The sequence below is a fragment of the Brachypodium distachyon genome, chromosome 2, assembly GCF_000005505.3.
Source record: "Brachypodium distachyon strain Bd21 chromosome 2, Brachypodium_distachyon_v3.0, whole genome shotgun sequence".
Classification (NCBI taxonomy): domain Eukaryota; kingdom Viridiplantae; phylum Streptophyta; class Magnoliopsida; order Poales; family Poaceae; genus Brachypodium; species Brachypodium distachyon.
The window spans coordinates 36601636-36621700 of NC_016132.3; the positions used below are offsets into that span (position 1 = coordinate 36601636).

Sequence of the window (20065 nt, forward strand, 5' to 3'; positions counted from 1 at the left end):
ACCTAGTCATCGGAGTGGAAGTATAGGACCTCCCGCCTAGGCACTCGTCGGAGAGCAAGACCTAGATCAGTTTTTCAGAGGTGATTTTGTTTTTATAGGCGCCTTCTCTCCAGTATGCAGCAGCGTGCGTGGATCGGGGAGAGAGATCACGGTGAGGAGGGGGGCGTCATCTCGGGGAGGACGGCGGTAGGGAAGAGCCCCGGGCGCCATCCAGATCGGGGGTGGCGGGGAGGAGCGGGAGCACCGGGAGAGATGGAGGGGATGGGCTCGGTACAGCGACAAAGAATCGTACGGCGGGGAACGAGAAAAAAAGACGCAATGTACAATTAGAACGAAGGGGCACGGGTGGGGGAGGGGAAGGTTTGACAGACGACGAAAACGCGTGGTGAAGGGAACGGTCCATACTTTTTAGATAGGTATATATAAAAACCAGATATTCCACTTTCAGACCGAGGAGGCGTAAACCCCAGGCCATACGCTTTTAAGCAGCAAAACCACAACAAACATAAGCCGACCAAACCCTTGCCCGGCGGTGCCCCCCCATGGCAGCAGTGCCCCCTATCATGGCATGAAGAAGAAGAAGAAGAAGAAGAAGAAGAAGAAGAAGAAGAAGAAGAAGAAGAAGAAGAAGGCGCTATCTGCATCCAAGAGGCGGGCACGGGACGGCGATCTCATCGCCCATGACGACCTCGTCACCCACGGAGACCTGATCAGCGACCTCCCTGATGCCATCCTCTGCATCATCATCTCTCTCCTCCCCACCAAGGACGGCGCCCGCACGCAGGTCCTCGCTCGCCGATGGCGGCTCCTCTGGCGTTCCGCTCCACTCAACCTCAAATCCATCGACATCTGCTTCAATGGGTTCAAGCTCTTCAACATCGTCTCCAGGATCCTCTCCGACCACCCTGGCCCCGCCTGCCGCTTCCACTTCGACCACATCCGCCTCCACAAATCCAAAAAGAGGTCCGCCGAGGAAGACACGCAGATCGAGAGCTGGTTCCGCTCTCGTGCCCTTGCCAACCTTGAGGAGCTCGATATCTTCTTCGTGCCCTTCGGATGGACAACACATGCTGGGACCGAGAAGCGTTTCCTGCTGCCATCATCCGTGTTCCATATCACGTCAGCTCTCGTCAGGGCCAGCTTCGGCTACTGCGATTTCCCAAACGAGGTTGCTCATGCAATCAAGTTTCCCCTCCTGAAGAGGCTCACCCTACACCATGTTTCCATCTCCGATAATGTGTTCAGCAGGATGCTCTCTGGCTGCCATGTCCAGGAGACCCTGCATCTCGAGGAAATGCGTGATGTGCCTTGCCTCCACATTACGTCGTCAACTCTTAGGAGCATCGGCACTAGTAATTTGGACAAATGTGAATTGATCATTCAGGACGCCCCTCGCCTTGAGAGGCTGCTACTATCTTGTCCAGGCGATGAGACTATCCGGGTAATTAGGGCACCTAAACTGGAGATATTGGGCCTTTTGTGGCCCGGCATCTCCGAAATCAAGATTGCCAACCTTGTCTTCCAGGTAGCAATAGCACCCTCTTGACTCTTGCTTTCGGCATTCTCATATATGCACAATAATTTTTTATGTCCTTTGTTTTCTTCAGGGAACGAACCCAGCCAGCTTGAAAAACCCAATTCGCACGGTGACAGTTTTGGCTCTCGAGTTTTCTCGCCCTAATTTGGATGCAGTTCTTGAAGTCCTGAGGTGCTTCCCTTCTTTGGAAAAGCTCTATGTCAACGTGAGTATTCATCTTTGCTTGCTTAACGTCAAAATGGATATTCGACTCTCATGTAATCTACTCTAGTTGACACTTACTTTGTCATACATCTCCCATTTTGTTTTACAGCGGGAAACATACATGCTACAGATGAAAAATGTGCATCCATATGACCCACTAGATCCAATCGAATGCCTTGAGAACCATCTGAAAAAACTGGTGTTTAGAGGTTATTAAGGCACTGAGGAAGATTCTGGCTTTGCCAAGTTCTCTGTTTTGAATGCTAAAGTTCTAAAGGAAATGACATTTGGAGTCGCTGAGAAGGTCAACGAGAAGTGGGTGGCTGATCAGCACATGCTTCTTGAAGTGGAAAATAGAGCCTCTCGAAACGCCCAATTCAAATTCAGATGTGGTCCTCGCAAATATTGTTCTACCAATGACCTGTTAGTTGTGGATCCCTTCGAACACAAATTTATAGGTCCGATAGATGCTCTTTCAAAGAGTACTCCTCTTTCAAAATAAGCATAGCTTTGATTTGTCCATCGCCAATCCCGTTGGCTGCTAGGTCTGTAGACGAGGTTGACATGCTGTTTAATCCAACTCTCCAATTTGGTTGGCTGCAGTATTTGTAGTTCGTTCGTAATTCGCAAGTATTTTCTCATGGGTGTGTCCAGCAAGGATATTTCACTACCAAATGTTGTAACTGGAGGCTATTAACTCATCATCAAACTTAACTTACCTTGTACCTTGTCTCCTGTAAAAATTGACTGGATGCAACATTGGTTGTTCCAGTTGCCGTCATCAATGGAATGAAATCCCTGTGGAGAATGTCAGATCAGATTTCAGTTAGAAGTTCATGCTTGTGTTGCAAACGAAATTATCGGGGTTTTTTCACACAGAAGTGTCTCCCATTTCGAATGGACCATTGCACTAATAATTGGACCAGAGTTGTCATTTGCTCTGCTACTTTTAACTCAATGTCAGGAATCCAGGTGATGCACAGAATCTGGCGATATCTGAATACGAGACATTTGAAGAGAACTCATAAATTGGTCAACATTGCCAAGACTGCTCAGGTTTCAGTCAAATTCAAATGACTTTCGGTTTTTTTATGCCAAACTGACAACTTGGGATCACTAAATACAGGCAATTTCAATTCTTGCGGTGGTGGCCGGAACTTGAGCATAACTGAAATAGATAACCCTGATTCGGTCTGGAACCATCTTCAGTCATTAGCCGTGATCATCTTTTGACCTGTCATCGGCCTGCGCAGCTGTATACAGAATAAAAAGTAACCAACTTTGACACCAGGAGCTTTATCTCACATCTCCTGTCCGCTACTGTAACTTCTTACACTAATGTTAAGCGCATTTTTAATAATGGTGTTTTCGACAATAATGCAGCAGGGAAATTACTTCATAGTATTCGCTAGGTATGCTTAAAAATGACACTTTCGACAATAATGTTTAGCGCATTTTTACACTAATGTTTAGCTTATTTTTAATCAAATGTATCTTGCATCCTTACATTGATATGTGTAAGGTACATTCGGACTTCTGTGCACCGAATTTTTCATAGTGTACTCCCCATTTTCTCTCGGTTGTGTGCTACACTTTTTGGAGTGTTGTGAACGACATTTTTACACTAATGTATTAGTAGTGATACATTAGAGTTGGAGTACTAAATAGTTGGAGTGAAACTATAGAAGTTAGAAGAATAAATAAATCGTGAAAAATATGCAAATCCCGTTCTAAAAAAAAAGGAAATATTAGTAGCGATACAAGAAAAAATTGTTTGAAAATTTGAAAAAGGGAAGAAAGGAAATAGGCCTCTAGTAAAACTAAATTAATTGTATTGAATAAATATATAGGGATGATTTGAATTGACGACCAACAATGCAGTTCTGCATGCAGATTTCTACTGGGCTTCAAATGCAGCTGAAATTCTGAACAAACGAACACTAATACTGCAGCCTCTTTAGATCATTTCCAACATAACTCTCAGACCTGACGTCTTCCTCCTTGCAGCTGACCATTGTTGCCGATGAGAGGCCTACACCAGTGTTTGAGAATGGAGGGGTCCAGGAGGCGATTCACATGAATGGAAGCTGCTTTTCTCAGCGCATCTTTACAGTAATGTTTAGCACATTTTTAAACTAATGTGTCTTGCATTCTTACATTAATATGTGTGATGTACATTTGGACTTCTGTGCACCGAAATTTTCAGAGCACACCATTTTCTCTTGGTTGTGTACTCACTTTTTGCAGTGTTGTGCACGATATTTTTAGACTAATGTATCCTACAAATTTTGTATTACATTTATGCTAAGTTGTTTACCGCAACTTTTGACAAGTTAAACCTCATGTCCACGAGCGCAAGTAACACCCCCCACAAGAACAACAAGAACCAACCGAAATATTGCTACCGTACCTAGAGGAATGGAGTTCGGAATGCAGAACTTTATCTCTATAGTGCTTCAAATGCAGTTAAAAATTTCTAACAAACGAACACTAATGCTGCAACCTCTTTAGATCATTTTCAACCATAGCTCTCAGACCTGCTGTCTTCCTCCTCGTAGCCGACCATCGCCGCTGATGAGACGCCTACATTGGTTTTTGAGAAATGGAGAGGTCCAGGAGGCGATTCGCCTGACTGGGAGCTGCTGTCCTCAGCGGTGATCCAAAGCCCTCGCATGCACAGATTGTATCGTTCATCGGCAGAGATCTCGGCAACCTTCGGTTGTGCTGACGGCACTTCTAAGCAAAGAAAATTGCTGAATCAGTATTTGTGTCAAATACAAACTTATTAAAGCCAATAAGTTCTAAAATTGTGTCAAGAGTGGTGAATTGTGTCTCACATTTAGATAACAACGATTATCTTTTGCTGAACTGCAGAGTGCAGTTCTGTATCCAATGGAACCCACCTGGATTTCCGAAACTGGGTTAAAATCCCAGCACAAATAAGAACTCCGGGGTCCAACTATTAGTGCAATGATCCATTCGTTATGGGAGACTTTTGTCTGAAAATCTGATCAATCCATTTGAAACTGGAACAAACAAGGTTTGCATCCACAATAATTTTAATCTGAACAAGGCTTGACATACCCATGCAAAAATACTTCGGAATTACGAAGGAACTACAGACACTACGGCCAACCAAATTTGAGAGTTGGACTAAAGAGGATGTCGACCTTGTCTACAGAACAAGCAGCCAATGGGATTGGCCATGGACAAATCAGAGATATGCTTATTTTCAAAGGGCATCTAGCCGGCCTACAAAAGAGTGATTGAAGGGATCAGCAATTGACAAATCATGGATATCCAAATATACGTGAGGACGATATCTGAATTCGAATTGGGCATCTCGAGAAGCTCTATTTTCCACGTCAAGCAGCATGTGCTGATTAGCCACCCACTTCTTTTTGACCTTCCCACGGACTCCAAATGTCATTTCCTTTAGCACTTTGGCGTTCAAAACAAAGAACCTCACTGCCTCCATAACTTCTCAACCCCAGCTTTTTAGATGGGTTTCAAGGCACTTGATTGGATCTAGTGGATCATACTGACACACATTTTGCATCTGTGTCTTTAAGTTTGTATCCCACTGTCAAACAAAAAAAGATATGTATGACAAAGTGAGTCCCAACTAGATTACATGAGAATTAAATATTCATTTTCACATTTAAAGCAATAAAAGATGAGTACTCACATCGACACACAGTTTTTCCAAGCAGGGGAAACATCTGAGGACATCAAACAGCGTTCAAATCAGGGCTAGAAAGCTCGAGAGCCAAAATTTTCAGTGTGTGTCTGGGTTTTCAAGCTGGCTGGGATAAGACCCTGAATAAAACAAAGGACATAAAAAATATTGTGCATATCAGAATGTCCAAAGAAAGAGTAAAGAGGGTGCTACCGTTACCTGGAAGACTTTTTTTTTGATGAAAAGGCAGTCGATTGCCATTCGATTAGGAAGAAAAGTTTAGTTTAATTACCTGGAAGATTAGGTTTGCAATCTTGATTTCGGAGATGCAGGGCGACAAAGGGCCCAATATCTTTAGTTTAGGTGCCCTAATTACCCGGATAGTCTCAGCACCTCCACGAGATAGCAGCAGCCTCTCAAGGCGAGGGGCGTCCTCAATGATGAATTCCTCTTTGCCCAAATAACGAGCAGAAAAGTCAATGCTCCTAAGAGTTGACGAGGTAATGTGGAAGCAACGCACATCACGAATTTCCTTGAGATCTAGGGTCTCCAGGACATGGCAGCCAGAGCATCCCATGGAACACATTATCGGAGATGGAAACATATCGTTGTAGAAGCGGATGGACCGGTAGTAGAAGCGGCGGAAGGGATTTTGGAGACAATGGAGAAGCGCTTGAATTCGTCGGGGCAGAGGTCGTAGTAGGCGTCGAGGTTGAGAGGCGCAGAGTGCCAGAGAGCGCGCCATCGGCGGGACAGGACCTGCGTGCGAGCGCCGTCCTCGGTGGGGAGGAGGGAGATGATGGTGCAGAGGATGGCATCAGGGAGTTCGCTGATGTGGTCGCCGTGAGTAACGAGATCATCATGGCCGATGAGATCGCCGTCGCGCGCCCGTTTCCGTGGCCTGCGCCCGGTGGTTCCACCGGATGCGCGACTCTTGGCTGCAGGCACCGCCGCCGCCGTCGGCGCCTTCTTCTTCATGTCCGGCGGCTGCCGAGGCGGATAGGATAATTTGGGGCCGAAGGTGGGGAATTTGGAGGGGTAGCCGCCGTGCAAGGGTTTGAGTTTTGCTCCTTAAAAGCGTATAAGCTGTGTTTACGCCTCCTCAGTCGGAAAGCTGAATATATGGATGAGACAAAACAGATCACGGGGCGAGCGCCATTGAGGATCAGTACCGATTCTTGAACTTAATTATTTTGAAAACAAACATGCAATATTCTACTAGGAAAAAACAGATCACGTAAGATTGAATTATCCTGAACTAATTAACTTTAGTACTGTACAAAATTATTTGATCAAATTAATCTTAGGAAATCATTTCTTTATTTTCATTTATGCTTTTATCTGGATCAACCATCACATATGAAATCTCAGGTTATTGTTTCAACCTCAGTAGAATATATGGATTTTTGTTCAAACGTTGAAACATTTTGGAGTGTGTATATTTAAGCCAATTTAAATATATCAGACCTTCAGCAAGGGAGCAGTTCAGATGGAAACACGGCCCAACGGACGCCTACCGCTACCCTAAATACAATGGGGGCATTTTTATATACTTTTGTGTATCAAAGTTTTTTTTTTTTTAGGAAACACAGTACATGCACGCACACCCTATCCCTATAAGCACCTCCGAGAAACTGGGCCGCTGGCAGATCATTCTGAGATTGACGAAGGCACCACAGGCGTCTCGTAGTTGACGGATACGTCACTCCCACTGAAAGCACAAAGCCGGTTAAAGTCTGGAATAAATCCAGAAAATGCGAGCACCCATGTCAAGTCTGAGATTTGAACCTGAATGGGCTGGTTCCACAACCACTTGAGCTAAACTCAGTTCTCTGTGTACCAAAGTATTGAATAATGTGTACTACACTTTTGTGTTTATTCTTATACTACTGTGTGCCATTTTACACTAATGTGTATTACATTTTCTCTAAGTTGTATTTTACACTTTTTTTGTGCACCGGTGCTTAATCCCAGCAGCGGACGCAGGAAAAAAATTTAGGTGTGGCTGAGTTTATGCAAGGAGAGAATTATGTACAATGCAACCTCACTAAATAGTAGATATATGTTACATTGTGTTCTAAAGTACAGTAGTAATTCAAAAATTAAAAGATTGGCATAAATTATGGATAATATAGTACGTATATTGAACTTTTTGCAGTTTTTTTTGTGTTGGCCGCCGGACCGTGCCATACCGGTCGGTCTGCCACTGCTTAATCCTAAAAGCACCTTTTGGCTTTTGTTTCAACTAGCTTGCATCACTCCGTTTTCTCAAAATCAGGTGCTTATATCTGGAATCTCACGCGCCGTTATTCTTCATGCATTGTTGTCGTACTTAAATGGAATGAAATCTCTCGCGCTTGTACAACATGGATACGTAATACCTGCCAAATTAACACGAATGGAATCACGTACATACATATCCAGAGACGCTCCAAAATTAAACAAAATCAACCTTGCCAACACTTTGAGTTAACCAAAAATATCTTTTAGTTTCTAATCTTGTATAGTAAGAAAATCGCATACATATATAAGCTATAGTCCTTGTGTTAGGATGAATATGTCTGGGCTTTTCGAGCAGCTAGCTGGAACACGCGTGCCTATATACTAGTAACACAAGATCTTAGACGATACCCGTTGTGATACCAATTTAAAACTAATAAATATGAGCTGTTGTACATGATTTCCTAGATTCTAAGTAAATTGTTATATGTTTACACATTTGTGTTCATCTTTGTCTTTGTTTCATGGAATCTTCAAAACCAGATCTAGTTATTTGATTTTGCTATGAAGATATTTTTTCTCTACTGCATTTTTACACCACTGTTTAATACAATTTTTCGAACAAATTTGGTAAGCTAATGTGTACTACGCTTTTTAGGTGTTTGTGTACCTGAGGTTTGAATAATGTGTAAATACACTTCTTTTTGTTTATTGTTACACTACCGTGTGTTGCATTTTACACTAATGTGAGTTACATTTTCTCTACGCTGCCTATTATATTTTAATTGTACCCTCCTTACGTGCACCAAGTACAGTCTTACACATAAATGATAGGTGGTGCGGTGTAACACACGACCTTTTTTTTTACAATTGGTGTAACACAATTGTTGTGGACACGGCTACGGCGAGCTCCAGCAGCGATGTCGAGTGGACCATCAGGTCTTCCTCGAGCACAATGCCGGGCGCCCTAAGAGCGAGCGAGTGCAAGCGCTGGCAGCGGCGGAGCAAGGCATTGACGTCGGTGACATTGCAGTTCGTGAGAGAAGCATCTCGAGCGAAGAGAAGTGCTCCTCATCGTCGTCAGTGGGATGAAGGGATATGAAGGAGACCATGTGTACCATGATGGACTTTGCGCGGATGGAAGCAGGGCAAGTTGATTTCGGCACACATGCTTGTTAGGCTAGATGGCACTGTGAAGATGAACTCCTCTGGCTCAAACCGTGCCGCGGCACGCAACAGCGAGTTGAGACGGGCGACAGTGTTGGTGCATTGCTCCGTTGTGATGGCCCGGGCTGCTCCAGGAGCGGATTTCTAGAAGGGAGACATTGGGGGAGAAGCGGCTAAGCACTTTTTTGAGCAATGGAAATGGGACGTCATGGCGCCACCGTCGAGAGAGGGGGCCGGTGCCTGCGGCTGTGGCAGCACAGCCCAGGCAGGCAAGAACCACGAGGATCAAGTCGTCCAGAAGGGTGCTGATGCGGTCGGCATGTGCGCCTAGCTCTGGCACAAACTCCATCTCAGCCTATTTGATTTGCAGGGTTTGAGAAAACACAACAATAGAAAAGGCATAAGAATTGAACGGAATGCTGTATTGAAATCGTACAGGAATTAAAAACATATAAATTTGTAACAGAAGCCGTTTGATTGCACCACGGGAAAAATACGGCAACTTATGTATATGCTAGCCACAGTTTCCATAGAAACAAAGAAATGTGTTTTGTATGACATAAAATTAGTATTGTTAGATTCGTTATCAAAAGTACTTCATGATACTTGTGGTTTCATAACATATAAACCATACTTTAATATAATAATTTGTGATCAGAGCCTTGTCTTATCAAAGGAACGAAGGGAGTAGTTCCTAGGTATTTTTGTGAAGTAGTTCCTAAGAAAAATACCCGCTGTCTCAAATCTGCAAGTAAAATGAGTAGTATAGGGGAAAAAATCCTTAGGAACAGAATCCTCCAAAATTACCAAAGAATTTTTTTGAAACAAATTAAAAATCCTTAGGAAAAGTTCCTCCAAAACCTCTGATATTTGATTAGTGACATGTCCCCTTTGCGTCAGACTAGATGTTTTTTACACGTCAGAAATAAGTGATTTTGTAGCACTGCTGGCTCATTCGGGTTGTAGGATTTCTAGAGGTTTGTACATGACTACGAACATTACGATTTTTTTCGTATGTGTAGCATCCGTTTCATAGGAACATAGAAGTTAGATTCCTAAGGATTATGCCCAAGTTGACCTAATTCCTTTCGGCATTGGGTGAGACTTCATGGAAACTCCTAAGGATTGAAGTGTGCATGACATCTGAATCCTCTACTTTTCATAATCACGTGATTTCAAAATCCTGTAAATCAAATAAGTCCTAAATGATGCAAATTCCTACCAATCAATTCAAAGAGAACGAACTCTATTTGAACTAAGCAATCCCCTCCTTGTCTTGATAATTATTAGTTCAAAAAGAAAATGTTGATGAGCGACAGATGAACTAAGCAATCCATCTGTCGCCATACCTCCTCCCCTGATCTATCGTCGTTGCGCCTCCAACTTCCCTGACCAGTCGTAGCTCCTCCTCCTCGCCCGCTCAGTCATTCCCACGCCTCTACCTTCCCCCGATCTGTCGCCATCCCGGTCTCCTATCCTTCTTTCGTCACGGCACGCACCGGATCCACAGCTCATCCCGGCCCAGTCTTCTCTCGTTGCCAAGATGCGGCACAAATCGACCCGCCGCCAGGGAAGAGTCAAAGCCGATTAATTTTACTTTTTATTCTGCAAATCAAAAGCTTAAAACTAAAGGGGTTGTCGGAATCATCCACCAACCCCTCAAGTTTGAAAACATATTTCCTAATATGATGCAAACTAGTTTTTTCAACAACTTTACGTACACAACCACAGACAAGTCAATCTCATTTGTGCAGCAGTCCTCGTCAACCGAATCCTCCCATGCTACGACAAGGCATGGCTCCATCTGTCGTCACCGAGTCGGGCGTCTCGTCTGGACTGTTAATGCCATGCACACCTAATGTTCTCAAGGGAATTGACTACAGGATCTCACCAGTGACGGCATGCCCATACACTATCCTGGTGATGGCGCGCCCGCAGGACGCAGTGGCGCAGGTGCTAGATGGCCTTGGCTGCCGGGGCCACGTCGTCCTGCATACCGTGCATGAGGACCGTCATCTCTCTCGTGGTGTGACCATTCGCACGCTCCCCTCCCGCGCGACACCAGCCTCCGTGTCACCCCATACCCCAATTGCATGGTGCCTCACGCACAAGATCGTCGGTGGCTGCCATTTATCCCATGCTAGTCTCCAAGGGGGGCAATGAGGTCAACAAGGCATTCTCTAGATGCCCTATATGCAGATCTCCTAGGACACCATGCGGCTTGTCCAGGAGTTCCTCGACAAGGCCGCCGCGTGCCGCCCGTGACAGATGATCGGGAATTCCTCAAAGTTTCCCTCCACTTCGGCCTCATACTTGTGCTGATCCATAGCTCGTCCAGGCCCGGTATTCTCTCATTGGTGAGAGGTGGCGCATATCGACACGCTACCAGGAGACAACACTGGTTAGTTTTACTTTTTTTGGAAACAAAATCTTAAAACTAAAGGGGTTGTAGGAATCGTTCGCCAACTCCCTCGACCCTCAAATTTTACAACATACGGAGTATTTCCTAATAAGATGCAATCTATTTTTTTTCAACAGTTTTATGTATACAACCGGTTGTTCTCCACGACAAAATGACATGACGTAGCCAGATAGAGTATGCTTGGTACCATAGAGCATTTCCCTCTACATCGTTCGTGAGACCGTGAACCAAAGAGACTTGTGAATGTTGAAGAGGCCGAGAGTGAAATAGTAAAGACATTTGCGGTGCCAAACCTGCGCCAAACAAGTTCATCTCATTTTTGAAGTGGTCCCCGTCCAAATCCTCCCTTGTTACGACAAGGCATGGCTCCATCCACCGTCACCGATTAGGCCATCTCGTCTTGATGGCCCAACACCGCACCAAAAGTTCTCTGAGGGCACCGACTACGGGAGCATGCTGGTGATGACACAATCATCCAACTCCAGGTGACGGTGTGCCGTGGGCCGCTGGCGCCGGGGCCAGGGGCGGATCTGTTCAGCCCTACCCTGATGCACATGCATCAGGGCAGAAAAAAAATTTCATGCTAATTATGGGTTTAATAAGGCTAATGCATCAGGTTAAACTAAATAAAATTTGTGCAATCTTCAAAAGATGGATCAGGGAGACATTTGTTCCAGCTCTGCCCCTGGCCGGGGCTGCACCATCCTGCACCCCGTGCATGCAACCATCGACGGGCTCTGCCTCCCTAGCAGCGGTAGCCTCTGTGTCACTCCGTACCCCGTTGCATGGTGCCTCTCTCACAAGATCGCCGTGGCTGCCATTTATCACATGCCAAGCTCCAAGGGAGCCGATGAAATCAATAACGCATTTTCTGGCTGCCCCATGCTCCTCTCCTGGGATACCATGCATGCGGCTTTTCCAAGAGTTCATCGATAAGTCCGCCGCGTGTGGCTCGGGGCAGATGGTCAAAAAATTCCTCGACGTGTTCCTCCGCAGCAGCCTCGGCCGCTTGTTGGTCCGCCTCTACATGCTTCCCACCTGGCCTACACGTCACTACAGAGTAAAGGCGGCAATGGAATGATTCCTGGACCCAAGCGCCGTTGTGCCCATTCAACCTCGCATCGAGCTGTGGACGACGCCATTGTATCTGAGCTTCTGCCATATGGTGGCCTTCGAAAGCCCCCGAAACGAAAGAGGCGACCCCGCACAAGGCTTTTTGGGGCAGGCTCGCGGCGGTGGTTTCCTTGCATGAGCATCTCTGCCCAAGGAGTGGGTGATGCCAGCTTCAACACCGTTGGGTTTGCCCAAAAATCAGTCACGTAAAGACGCACACGATCAGAAATTTATTTGGCCAGAGACACATGTCGTGCCTCTCTTTTTATTTCTTCTCAATATCTCAAATCCCACGTTACAAAAGCTGACCCTGGTGCATCTATATATACACTCAAAATCACCTAATCCTAATAAGACTAGGACTTAATGTGCAAAGCTAATTAGACTCGTACTAGTGGTACTACTCGAACTCAGGACAGACCAGTCCTAAACGGACTCATACAACAAGATTATTCTAACAAACACTGGGATCTGGCCATCGACTTGGCACACTGGTTGAGTTCAAGACATTCTTCTCGTCATTGTGCCACGAGATAGCGAGCGTGTGGCAGCAATCGGACAATTGTTCTTTTTTTTTTTGAGTCCGACGACAACAACCATAGAGCTGACCTTGATGACAATGTCGCTGCTAAGGTCGGTGGACAAGTTGATGGCGACGATACCACCATTGTCTTGGAGCAGCCTGCCGGGCGCGAGACGAGGGTATGGTGGACACACTCTTGGTACTGCTGGCCACAGTGCACTTATCGTGGTTTGGTCAGACCAGATGCCATCAACGACGGCTTTCGAGAGCAGGGCCGTGCAACTTGAGATTTTCCAAGGACAAGAGACCTGTAATACACATTAATGTAAAATTTTGTTTTGGTCTTTGTCTTTATTTCATGGAATCTGCAAAACAAGATCTAATTAATTGATTTTGGTTTGACAATATGTTTTCTCTACTGCAATTTTTCGAACAAATTTTTTACACTAATAATGTGTACTGCACTTCTATACATTTGTGTACCTATGTTTGACTAATGTGCAGTACATTTTTGTTCTTGAATCTTACACTACTATTTTTTGCATTTTTACATTGATGTGTATTACATTTTCTTATCCTCCGTACGCAAATAATGTGTACAAGACTTTCAGACTTTTGTGTACCTCTGTTTTGAATAATGTGTACCACACATTTTTTTGGTTGATTCTTCCACTTTTGTGTGTTGCATTTTACACTAATGTGCATTACATTTTCTCTAAGTTGCCTATTACATTTTTAATGTAAAAAACACTGCTAGCAACCTTTGTTGAACAGCCACCCAATTCTTGATGATCTTCTCATTGACTCCAAGTATCATTTGTTTCAGCACTTTTGCATTCAACACAAAGAACTTGGCAAAGCCAGCATCTTGCACCCCTAACATACGTTATTTTTCATGAATTGTGTCATATCTAAATCCAATGGAATGCACGCGCTTGTACAGCACGGATAGGTAATACCTGCCAAATTAACACGAATGACACATACGTATATATCCGGAGACGCTTCAAAATTAAACCAAATTAACCTAGCCAGCCTGCGATTTAACCAAAAAGATCTTTAAGTTTCTAATCTAGTAGGAAACACATACTTACTGCAATTTTTCAAACAATTTTTTTACGCTAATGTGTACAACACTTTCAGACTTATGTGTACCCAAGTTTTGAATGGTGTGTACTACACTTGTTTTTTTGTTGATTCTTGCACTATTGTGTGTTCCATTTTACACTAATGTGTATTACATTTTCTCTAAGTTGCCTATTACATTTTCTTACCCTCCATCCGCTGCTGCACCAAGCACACTCTTCCACATAAATGGCAGGTGGTCTGGACATGTACCTCTTTTTTTTACAATTTTTTTTTCAAAAATAAAAGCTTTTATTGATCTCAATGTTATATCGAGCGATACAATCACAGAGTATCACACCCCCGGCCTCTGCGTCGAAACGCACACAGCCAAAAAGCACCGAACAAACTTATTACATTGAAAGAAATATAATGACTCAAGCATCCTCAAGGCAGAGATTAGACCGCCACCCATGGTGGGTAAAAATGTCCCTGACAACTTGCTCCAGTTTGTTGCACGCCATCAAAGCCAGTTGACGATCCGCCGGCTTGAGGAGTATAGACCAAGTATGGAGCCAGTGCTTGGTGTGACACATACCTCCTACTCTTTCTTCCCCGTAGACTAGCTGATGAAACTACACATACGTCCTTGGTCGGGAGTAGGGAGATGCTGCTGCAGAGGATGGCATCCGGGAGGTGGCTGATGAGATCGCCGTTGCTGTTGACCCGTCTCCGTGGCCCGCACCCGGCGGCTTCAGCGGATGCTCGTCTCTTTGCCGCATCCTTCTCCGCCGGTGCCGCCTTCAAGTCTGGCGGCAGGAGAGGTGGCAAGTTTTGGGAGGAGGGTTTTGCCATCGCTGGTTCCAAGTTCCAACAACGGGTGAAGGGGGCCTCCTGGGCTGAGATAAGGCATGGTTCCCGGTGTTCCATATCCAACAACTGGCATTTGACCTCTAAAAAAACAATAACTGGCATTTGAATTTTACAGAAATTCAACCAATTTTTTGAACAATTTTTATTTTAAAAGTCAACTCGAGTTCAGATACCTACTTAGGTTTTTTTATTACTGAAAAGCAAAGACTACTAGCTTATGCATATACCCAAAAGACCAAAAGAGGCTGCCTTCGAATCAACACGAGCGATGCGTATTTATTTTAAATTCTTGTACATGAGTTCTTGTGGCATTCAACTTTTATTCTCGGTAGGATTCTAATGAAAAACACGCCCATAGCTCATAGGCCCATTATTGTGTAAGGGTTTCAATGCGGACTTTGATGGGGATCAAATGGCTGTTCATCTACCTTTATCCTTGGAAGCTCAGGCGGAAGCTCGTTTACTTATGTTTTCGCATATGAATCTCTTATCTCCCGCTACTGGGGATCCTGTTTGCGTACCAACCCAAGACATGCTTACGAACCAAGCCGGCTCTTCCCATTACCCTTCGCGAGCCAAGCTTTTTCCGTTGCCTGATCTTATCAAGATACGTACCTTGTGTTGTAGCTGTTTGAGACAATAATATGGGTTTTGTCAGCAGTATCCAAAACGATAACTTGACAAGCTATTCAAATTGATCGATACTAAATACTCCTTTTCACAACAAAATAGTGCGCAACCGTCGCTCCAGGGGGCGGCTCGGGCAGAACCCTAGCCGCCGGCGCCCCCAAACCTCCTTGATCTCTCTCTCTCTCCCTCGCCGTCGCCGGATGATGCCGGAGGGCAGAGCCCGTACGGCAGATGGCGGCGGCGGGTCTCTCGGCGGAGGCTTCAGGCGCGAGGCGGGTGGCGCAGGCGACGACGCGGAGCGGGGCGGTGCGAGGCGGGTGGCGCTGGAGGCGCGGCAGCGGGCGGCTGGAGCGGTGGTCGCTGTGGCTCCTTCGGGCACTGCAGCTAGTGCTGCCCTTCCACGGCACGTCGGGCGGTCTGGTGACAGATCAACGCAAGGGCCGCGGCGGCACAGAGGGCTCGAGGGGAGGCGCGGAGGCCGCGAGGGCGCGGGGGAGCGTGGCGGCGGTGGTTCGGGCTGCATCTGGGTCTGAAGAGGGGCCAGATCTGGGGCGCGTGCGGGCTCCGTGGTGGCTGGCTTCGGTGCAGTGGCTGCTGTTGACCTGCGGCGCTGGTTTGGGGGCAAGTGTTGGTGGCGCCGGTTGGGGCGCGCGAGGTGGCTGCAGGCCCGACGGAGCGAGGCAGCGGGGGCTTTCTCTTTGCGATGGCGGCGGGCTGGAGTGCAGGCCGCATCTGGGCAAGATGTGGAGATGCCGCTGCTGCTGCTCGGGCTTGATCTGAGTGGGCAGCGGCGTGTTGCGTGGATCTGCGGTTGTGGGCGAAGATGTGTGCAGTGTTGCAGCAGCGTGCTTCTGCCATGTAGCGATGTGGTCAGAGCCGAAGTATGGTGGAGCTTCTTCTGTGTCCATTTGTGGTGAAGTCTGAGTCGCCGGTATAAGGGCTGTGTCGATGACGATGCCACCGTGGTGGACGCGCTGAGTATTTCTTGCGGCATGACGGCGATGGTGCTTCGCGTTTGGTGGGATCAATGTGCGGCGATCTGTTTGGGTGTCGGTGTGTGGGACGACTGTTTGGCATAGACCGACGCGGGCTTCACGCGACTGTTGTGGTGAGGGCTTCGTCGATGGTCATTTGTGGTGAAGTCGGAGTCGCCAGCTCGGGGAGTGATGTGGGATGACGATGACACTTACGAACAATCTCGACGACGGTTTTTCTCCTCGACAGTTCGTGTGGAGTGCGTTTGGTAGCCAGGTTGGCTTGGTGTCCGAAGGACTGTCATCTGTAACGGATCTTGGGAGCGTTGTAACGGTTTTTGCCCGGTTTTCCGTCAATTAACCGGGAATCGAAGCTTCTTCTTAATTAATGAGATGAGGCAAAGCTTTTGTCTCCGTTTCGGAAAAAGAATTGATCAATACTCAGACAAGAAACTTCTGTTGCATACTGGTCAGGGATGTTTTCTATAGATAAGTGTGGCACTGGGTAAAGAGATGATCACGGCTTAGGACTGAAGATGGCTCCAGGTTCAATCAGGGTTATGTATTTCAGTTGGGAAACATAAGTGTACTTGGAAAACTCCAGCGGCCCGACGCAAATTGTGTTAGATGAGTAGGAGGGCGAGGGAGGAGGCGGCGGCGCAAGCAGACGGAGGAGAGCTGCGGGTCGTGCGTGGGGCGTGGAAGGACGCATGATGCGCCGGTTTTTTGCTCGAAGGTTGTTTTGCACGTGGGCGACGTACGAAGGCAGGTAACGCACGGACAACTGAGGATTAAGGAATAACTGTATATACGAGATTAGCATATGCGGCAAGCCGGCAACGAAAGTAATTATATCACTGGCCCTGCTCTTGTTGTTAGTTGAGTTTTTATATATGGAGGGGGATCTGTGGTTACAAAGCTGTTCTCGAAGAATGATATACAACTTTGTTACTTATCGGATCGTCATGCAACACCGCAGGATCAGGAAAGTAGAATTTTTTACATGCTTCAACAGTAGATCGAGCAGTGGTTGCTTTAAGAACAGTCCTTGCCAGCAACCAATCAGTGAGCCTAACGGGAAATGTCCGTGAGACGCCGTCAGCTGTGTCACCCCCATGTCATCAGACAGATCGATCGACCGCTCGTCAACTCTCGCTCGGACGACCCAGATTGTTGGAGCAACGCGCCGGGAGCAGAAAAAGCGCTCTCATTTCAGCTACTTATGATCAAATTTCAGTCACCATTTTTTTTTAAGGATGCAACGATCGATCCCCGTTCGATTAGAAGAATAGAATTGTCTCCGTTTATAAAGAAAACCGGGCCCGAAAACCGATACAATGCACGAATTATTGAAGAAAAGGCATGCGAAAAACTCTGACAAAGAGCATACACGGGACAAAGCCGAATAACGAGCTGCTCCTCCAACGACGCCGAACAGGGAACAACTCCTTGCGCCAGAAGAAGGTAGGCAGAACTGGGCTTCTTCGACGACCGGAGCCAGAAGAAGTCGCCCCGACAAGAACGGCTCGCGCATCGACAAGCCCGCGTAGCACGAAGTTGCCTCCCTGGCCAGGAATCATACCAGGCCCGCCTTAGCGAGCATACTCTGCCGCCAAACGAGGGCTCCAAAGGCAACGCCTCCAAAAAGAACACGACCTCCGAGGACGTCGCCGTTACCCAACCCGGAACCGAATCAGAGCTTTCGCTCGAGGCACCTCGTTTGCAAAGGGTAGGATGTGGCGGAGCTGCACGACGAAGCCTTCAAGAAGGAAAACGACGTATAAGGACGCCGTCGTCGCCGGCACCAACAACGTCGATGCAGGGCTTTTACCCACAGACGCCACAACTACCGCGGACAGTGGTCCCGAACAGAGGCCACCGTACCAAAGCAGCGCCGGAGAAGTTCGCCGAACGCCACGCGCCAAGACCACCACCGGGAACCGGCCAGGGCGCCGCAACTGCCCCACGCACCGGATTAGGCCACACTGCCCTCGGAACTGGCCACGCCGCTGCCGGCGGCCCAAGACCGACGCACAAGCGCCCTTCACGCGGCTGCCCAGATCCGGCGCCGCCCCGCCGCGTGCCGACGGTCGCGCCGCCCCGCCTTGCCGCACCCCGACAACCTCCACGCACCGTCGCGGACCCGCGACCACCACGCGCGGCCGCGCCTCCTTGCGTCGCACCTCCACTTGCCACCACGCCCGCCGTCGCCCAGATCCGGCCGACGAAGAGAAAACCGCCGTGCCGCCACCATCTTAGCCGACTCCTCCGGCAACGGCGAAGCGAGGGGAGCGAGGGAAGGAGAGGCTACGCCCAGCGGTGGCTAGGGTTTCCCCGCATCGCTATATACTCCCCCGTCCCATATTAAGTGACTTTCTATTACATGTATCTAAACACTTCTATACGTATCTAAAAAATATGGACCGTTCCCTTCACCATCGTCTGTCAAACTTCCAAAAAAATTTATGGCCCCCCCAAGATTGCATGTATATTAGGCCTACTAACACGGCTAGCCCGTTACCTGCACCGAATTGGACTGAAACTCCGCGAGGGAATCCATCGCTAGCGGGATCGTTACGAGAGTCGGGCAACAACTCCGAATCTGACTAGAAAAAGATCGCTCCACCGAAACACTACGGGAGTCGGAAGATGAGACCTGATCGGGCACTTATCGGGCAAGTAATCGAAGCCACGGCCGTCCCCTCTGTCTCCCAGGCGCGGCCACGGCTGGTCCCCTCTTTTGTTTCCCAGCTATGGCCGTCTCCTCCTAGGGCTAAATTACACGAGGAGATGGCGAATTGTTAGAAAAAGCTGATGAGATAGACTGCGAGAGAGAATGGTGGCGGCGTTTAGGGCACAGTAGAGAGAACGAAAAATGATGGCCGAGTGTAGAATGGGAGATGGGAGAAGCCGCCTCGATGCCTTTCTTCTGTGAGCGTGACTGAGCGAGAGACATGACCAAATTGGCCAGGTTGATGGGTCATCAAGTCATGGGCTACTAGGCCAATTTTGCAGTTGGTCTTTATTTGTGTTTTTACAGCAGGGTTCATCCGTTAATCCTTATTGCATCAAAGAGTCCACGTTTCATTAAAAAATATCAAAGAGTCACATATTATATAATAAATATAATATTTAATTAATTAAAATATTAACTGGCGACCCGGCCATCGGGTAACCAGGGGTATAAACCTATATCCATACCCTACCCCCCGAGCCATCGGGTATACCCATTGGCTTAAATGTCGACCCTTATACTACTTTTTTGGGTCGGATATCTGCGGGCGAGTTGCCACATTTAATATTTGCCAGCCATATAAGACAAACTCCAGCCGCCACATAGAGACAGGACTACAAGCAGACAGATAGGCGAGAGGCCAACGACGTCAAGTCGTCTGAACTGCCGACAAGCCAGATCCTTCAGAAAACCAACAAAATCAGAATAGGCATACTCAGCAAAATAATCACATGTTTATACGCATAAACGAACATCCAGCTGCCAAAACATAAATTTGTTGCCCCTTCTAACTCTTTGTTTTAACGGGTGAGCTGAGATAGTGGAGAGAACTAAAAAACTTAAGTGATTCCGTCTCAAAACTTTTTTGACCGGATGATGTTATATAATTTTCATAGGAAGTGTATTGTTTTATTTTGAGAGACT

General features: G+C 47.0%; 1 protein-coding gene and 1 long non-coding RNA gene across 9 annotated transcripts; one reads left to right on the top strand and one right to left on the bottom strand.

The window, feature by feature from the left end:
- The first annotated feature begins 252 nt into the window (after positions 1 to 252).
- Positions 253 to 1958, top strand: LOC100845986. The gene is made up of 4 exons (XM_024458824.1): positions 253 to 270; positions 869 to 1525; positions 1608 to 1742; positions 1851 to 1958. The coding sequence occupies exons 1-4, from the start codon at positions 253 to 255 to the stop codon at positions 1956 to 1958; spliced, it is 918 nt and encodes a 305-aa protein (XP_024314592.1).
- Positions 1959 to 4165: 2207 nt separating this feature from the next.
- On the bottom strand, positions 4166 to 6464 carry LOC104582757. Of its 8 annotated transcripts, none has more exons than XR_002963366.1 (5): positions 5713 to 6464; positions 5430 to 5560; positions 4826 to 5324; positions 4579 to 4748; positions 4166 to 4477 (listed from the first exon to the last, which is right to left on the bottom strand). It is a non-coding gene; the product is annotated as an uncharacterized LOC104582757 (long non-coding RNA). The 8 variants fall into 8 exon arrangements; XR_002963368.1 differs by having other exon boundaries at positions 4579 to 4740; positions 5713 to 6463; XR_002963367.1 differs by having other exon boundaries at positions 4645 to 4740; positions 5713 to 6462.
- Positions 6465 to 20065: the final 13601 nt, after the last annotated feature.

What these genes read in the sequence shown, in the direction of transcription:
- LOC100845986 (XM_024458824.1), top strand. An exon ending in TTGCCAACCTTGTCTTCCAG is followed by an intron (nt 1,526 to 1,607) that starts GTAGCAATAGCA and finishes TGTTTTCTTCAG; the next exon opens with GGAACGAACCCAGCCAGCTT. An exon ending in TGGAAAAGCTCTATGTCAAC is followed by an intron (nt 1,743 to 1,850) that starts GTGAGTATTCAT and finishes TTTGTTTTACAG; the next exon opens with CGGGAAACATACATGCTACA.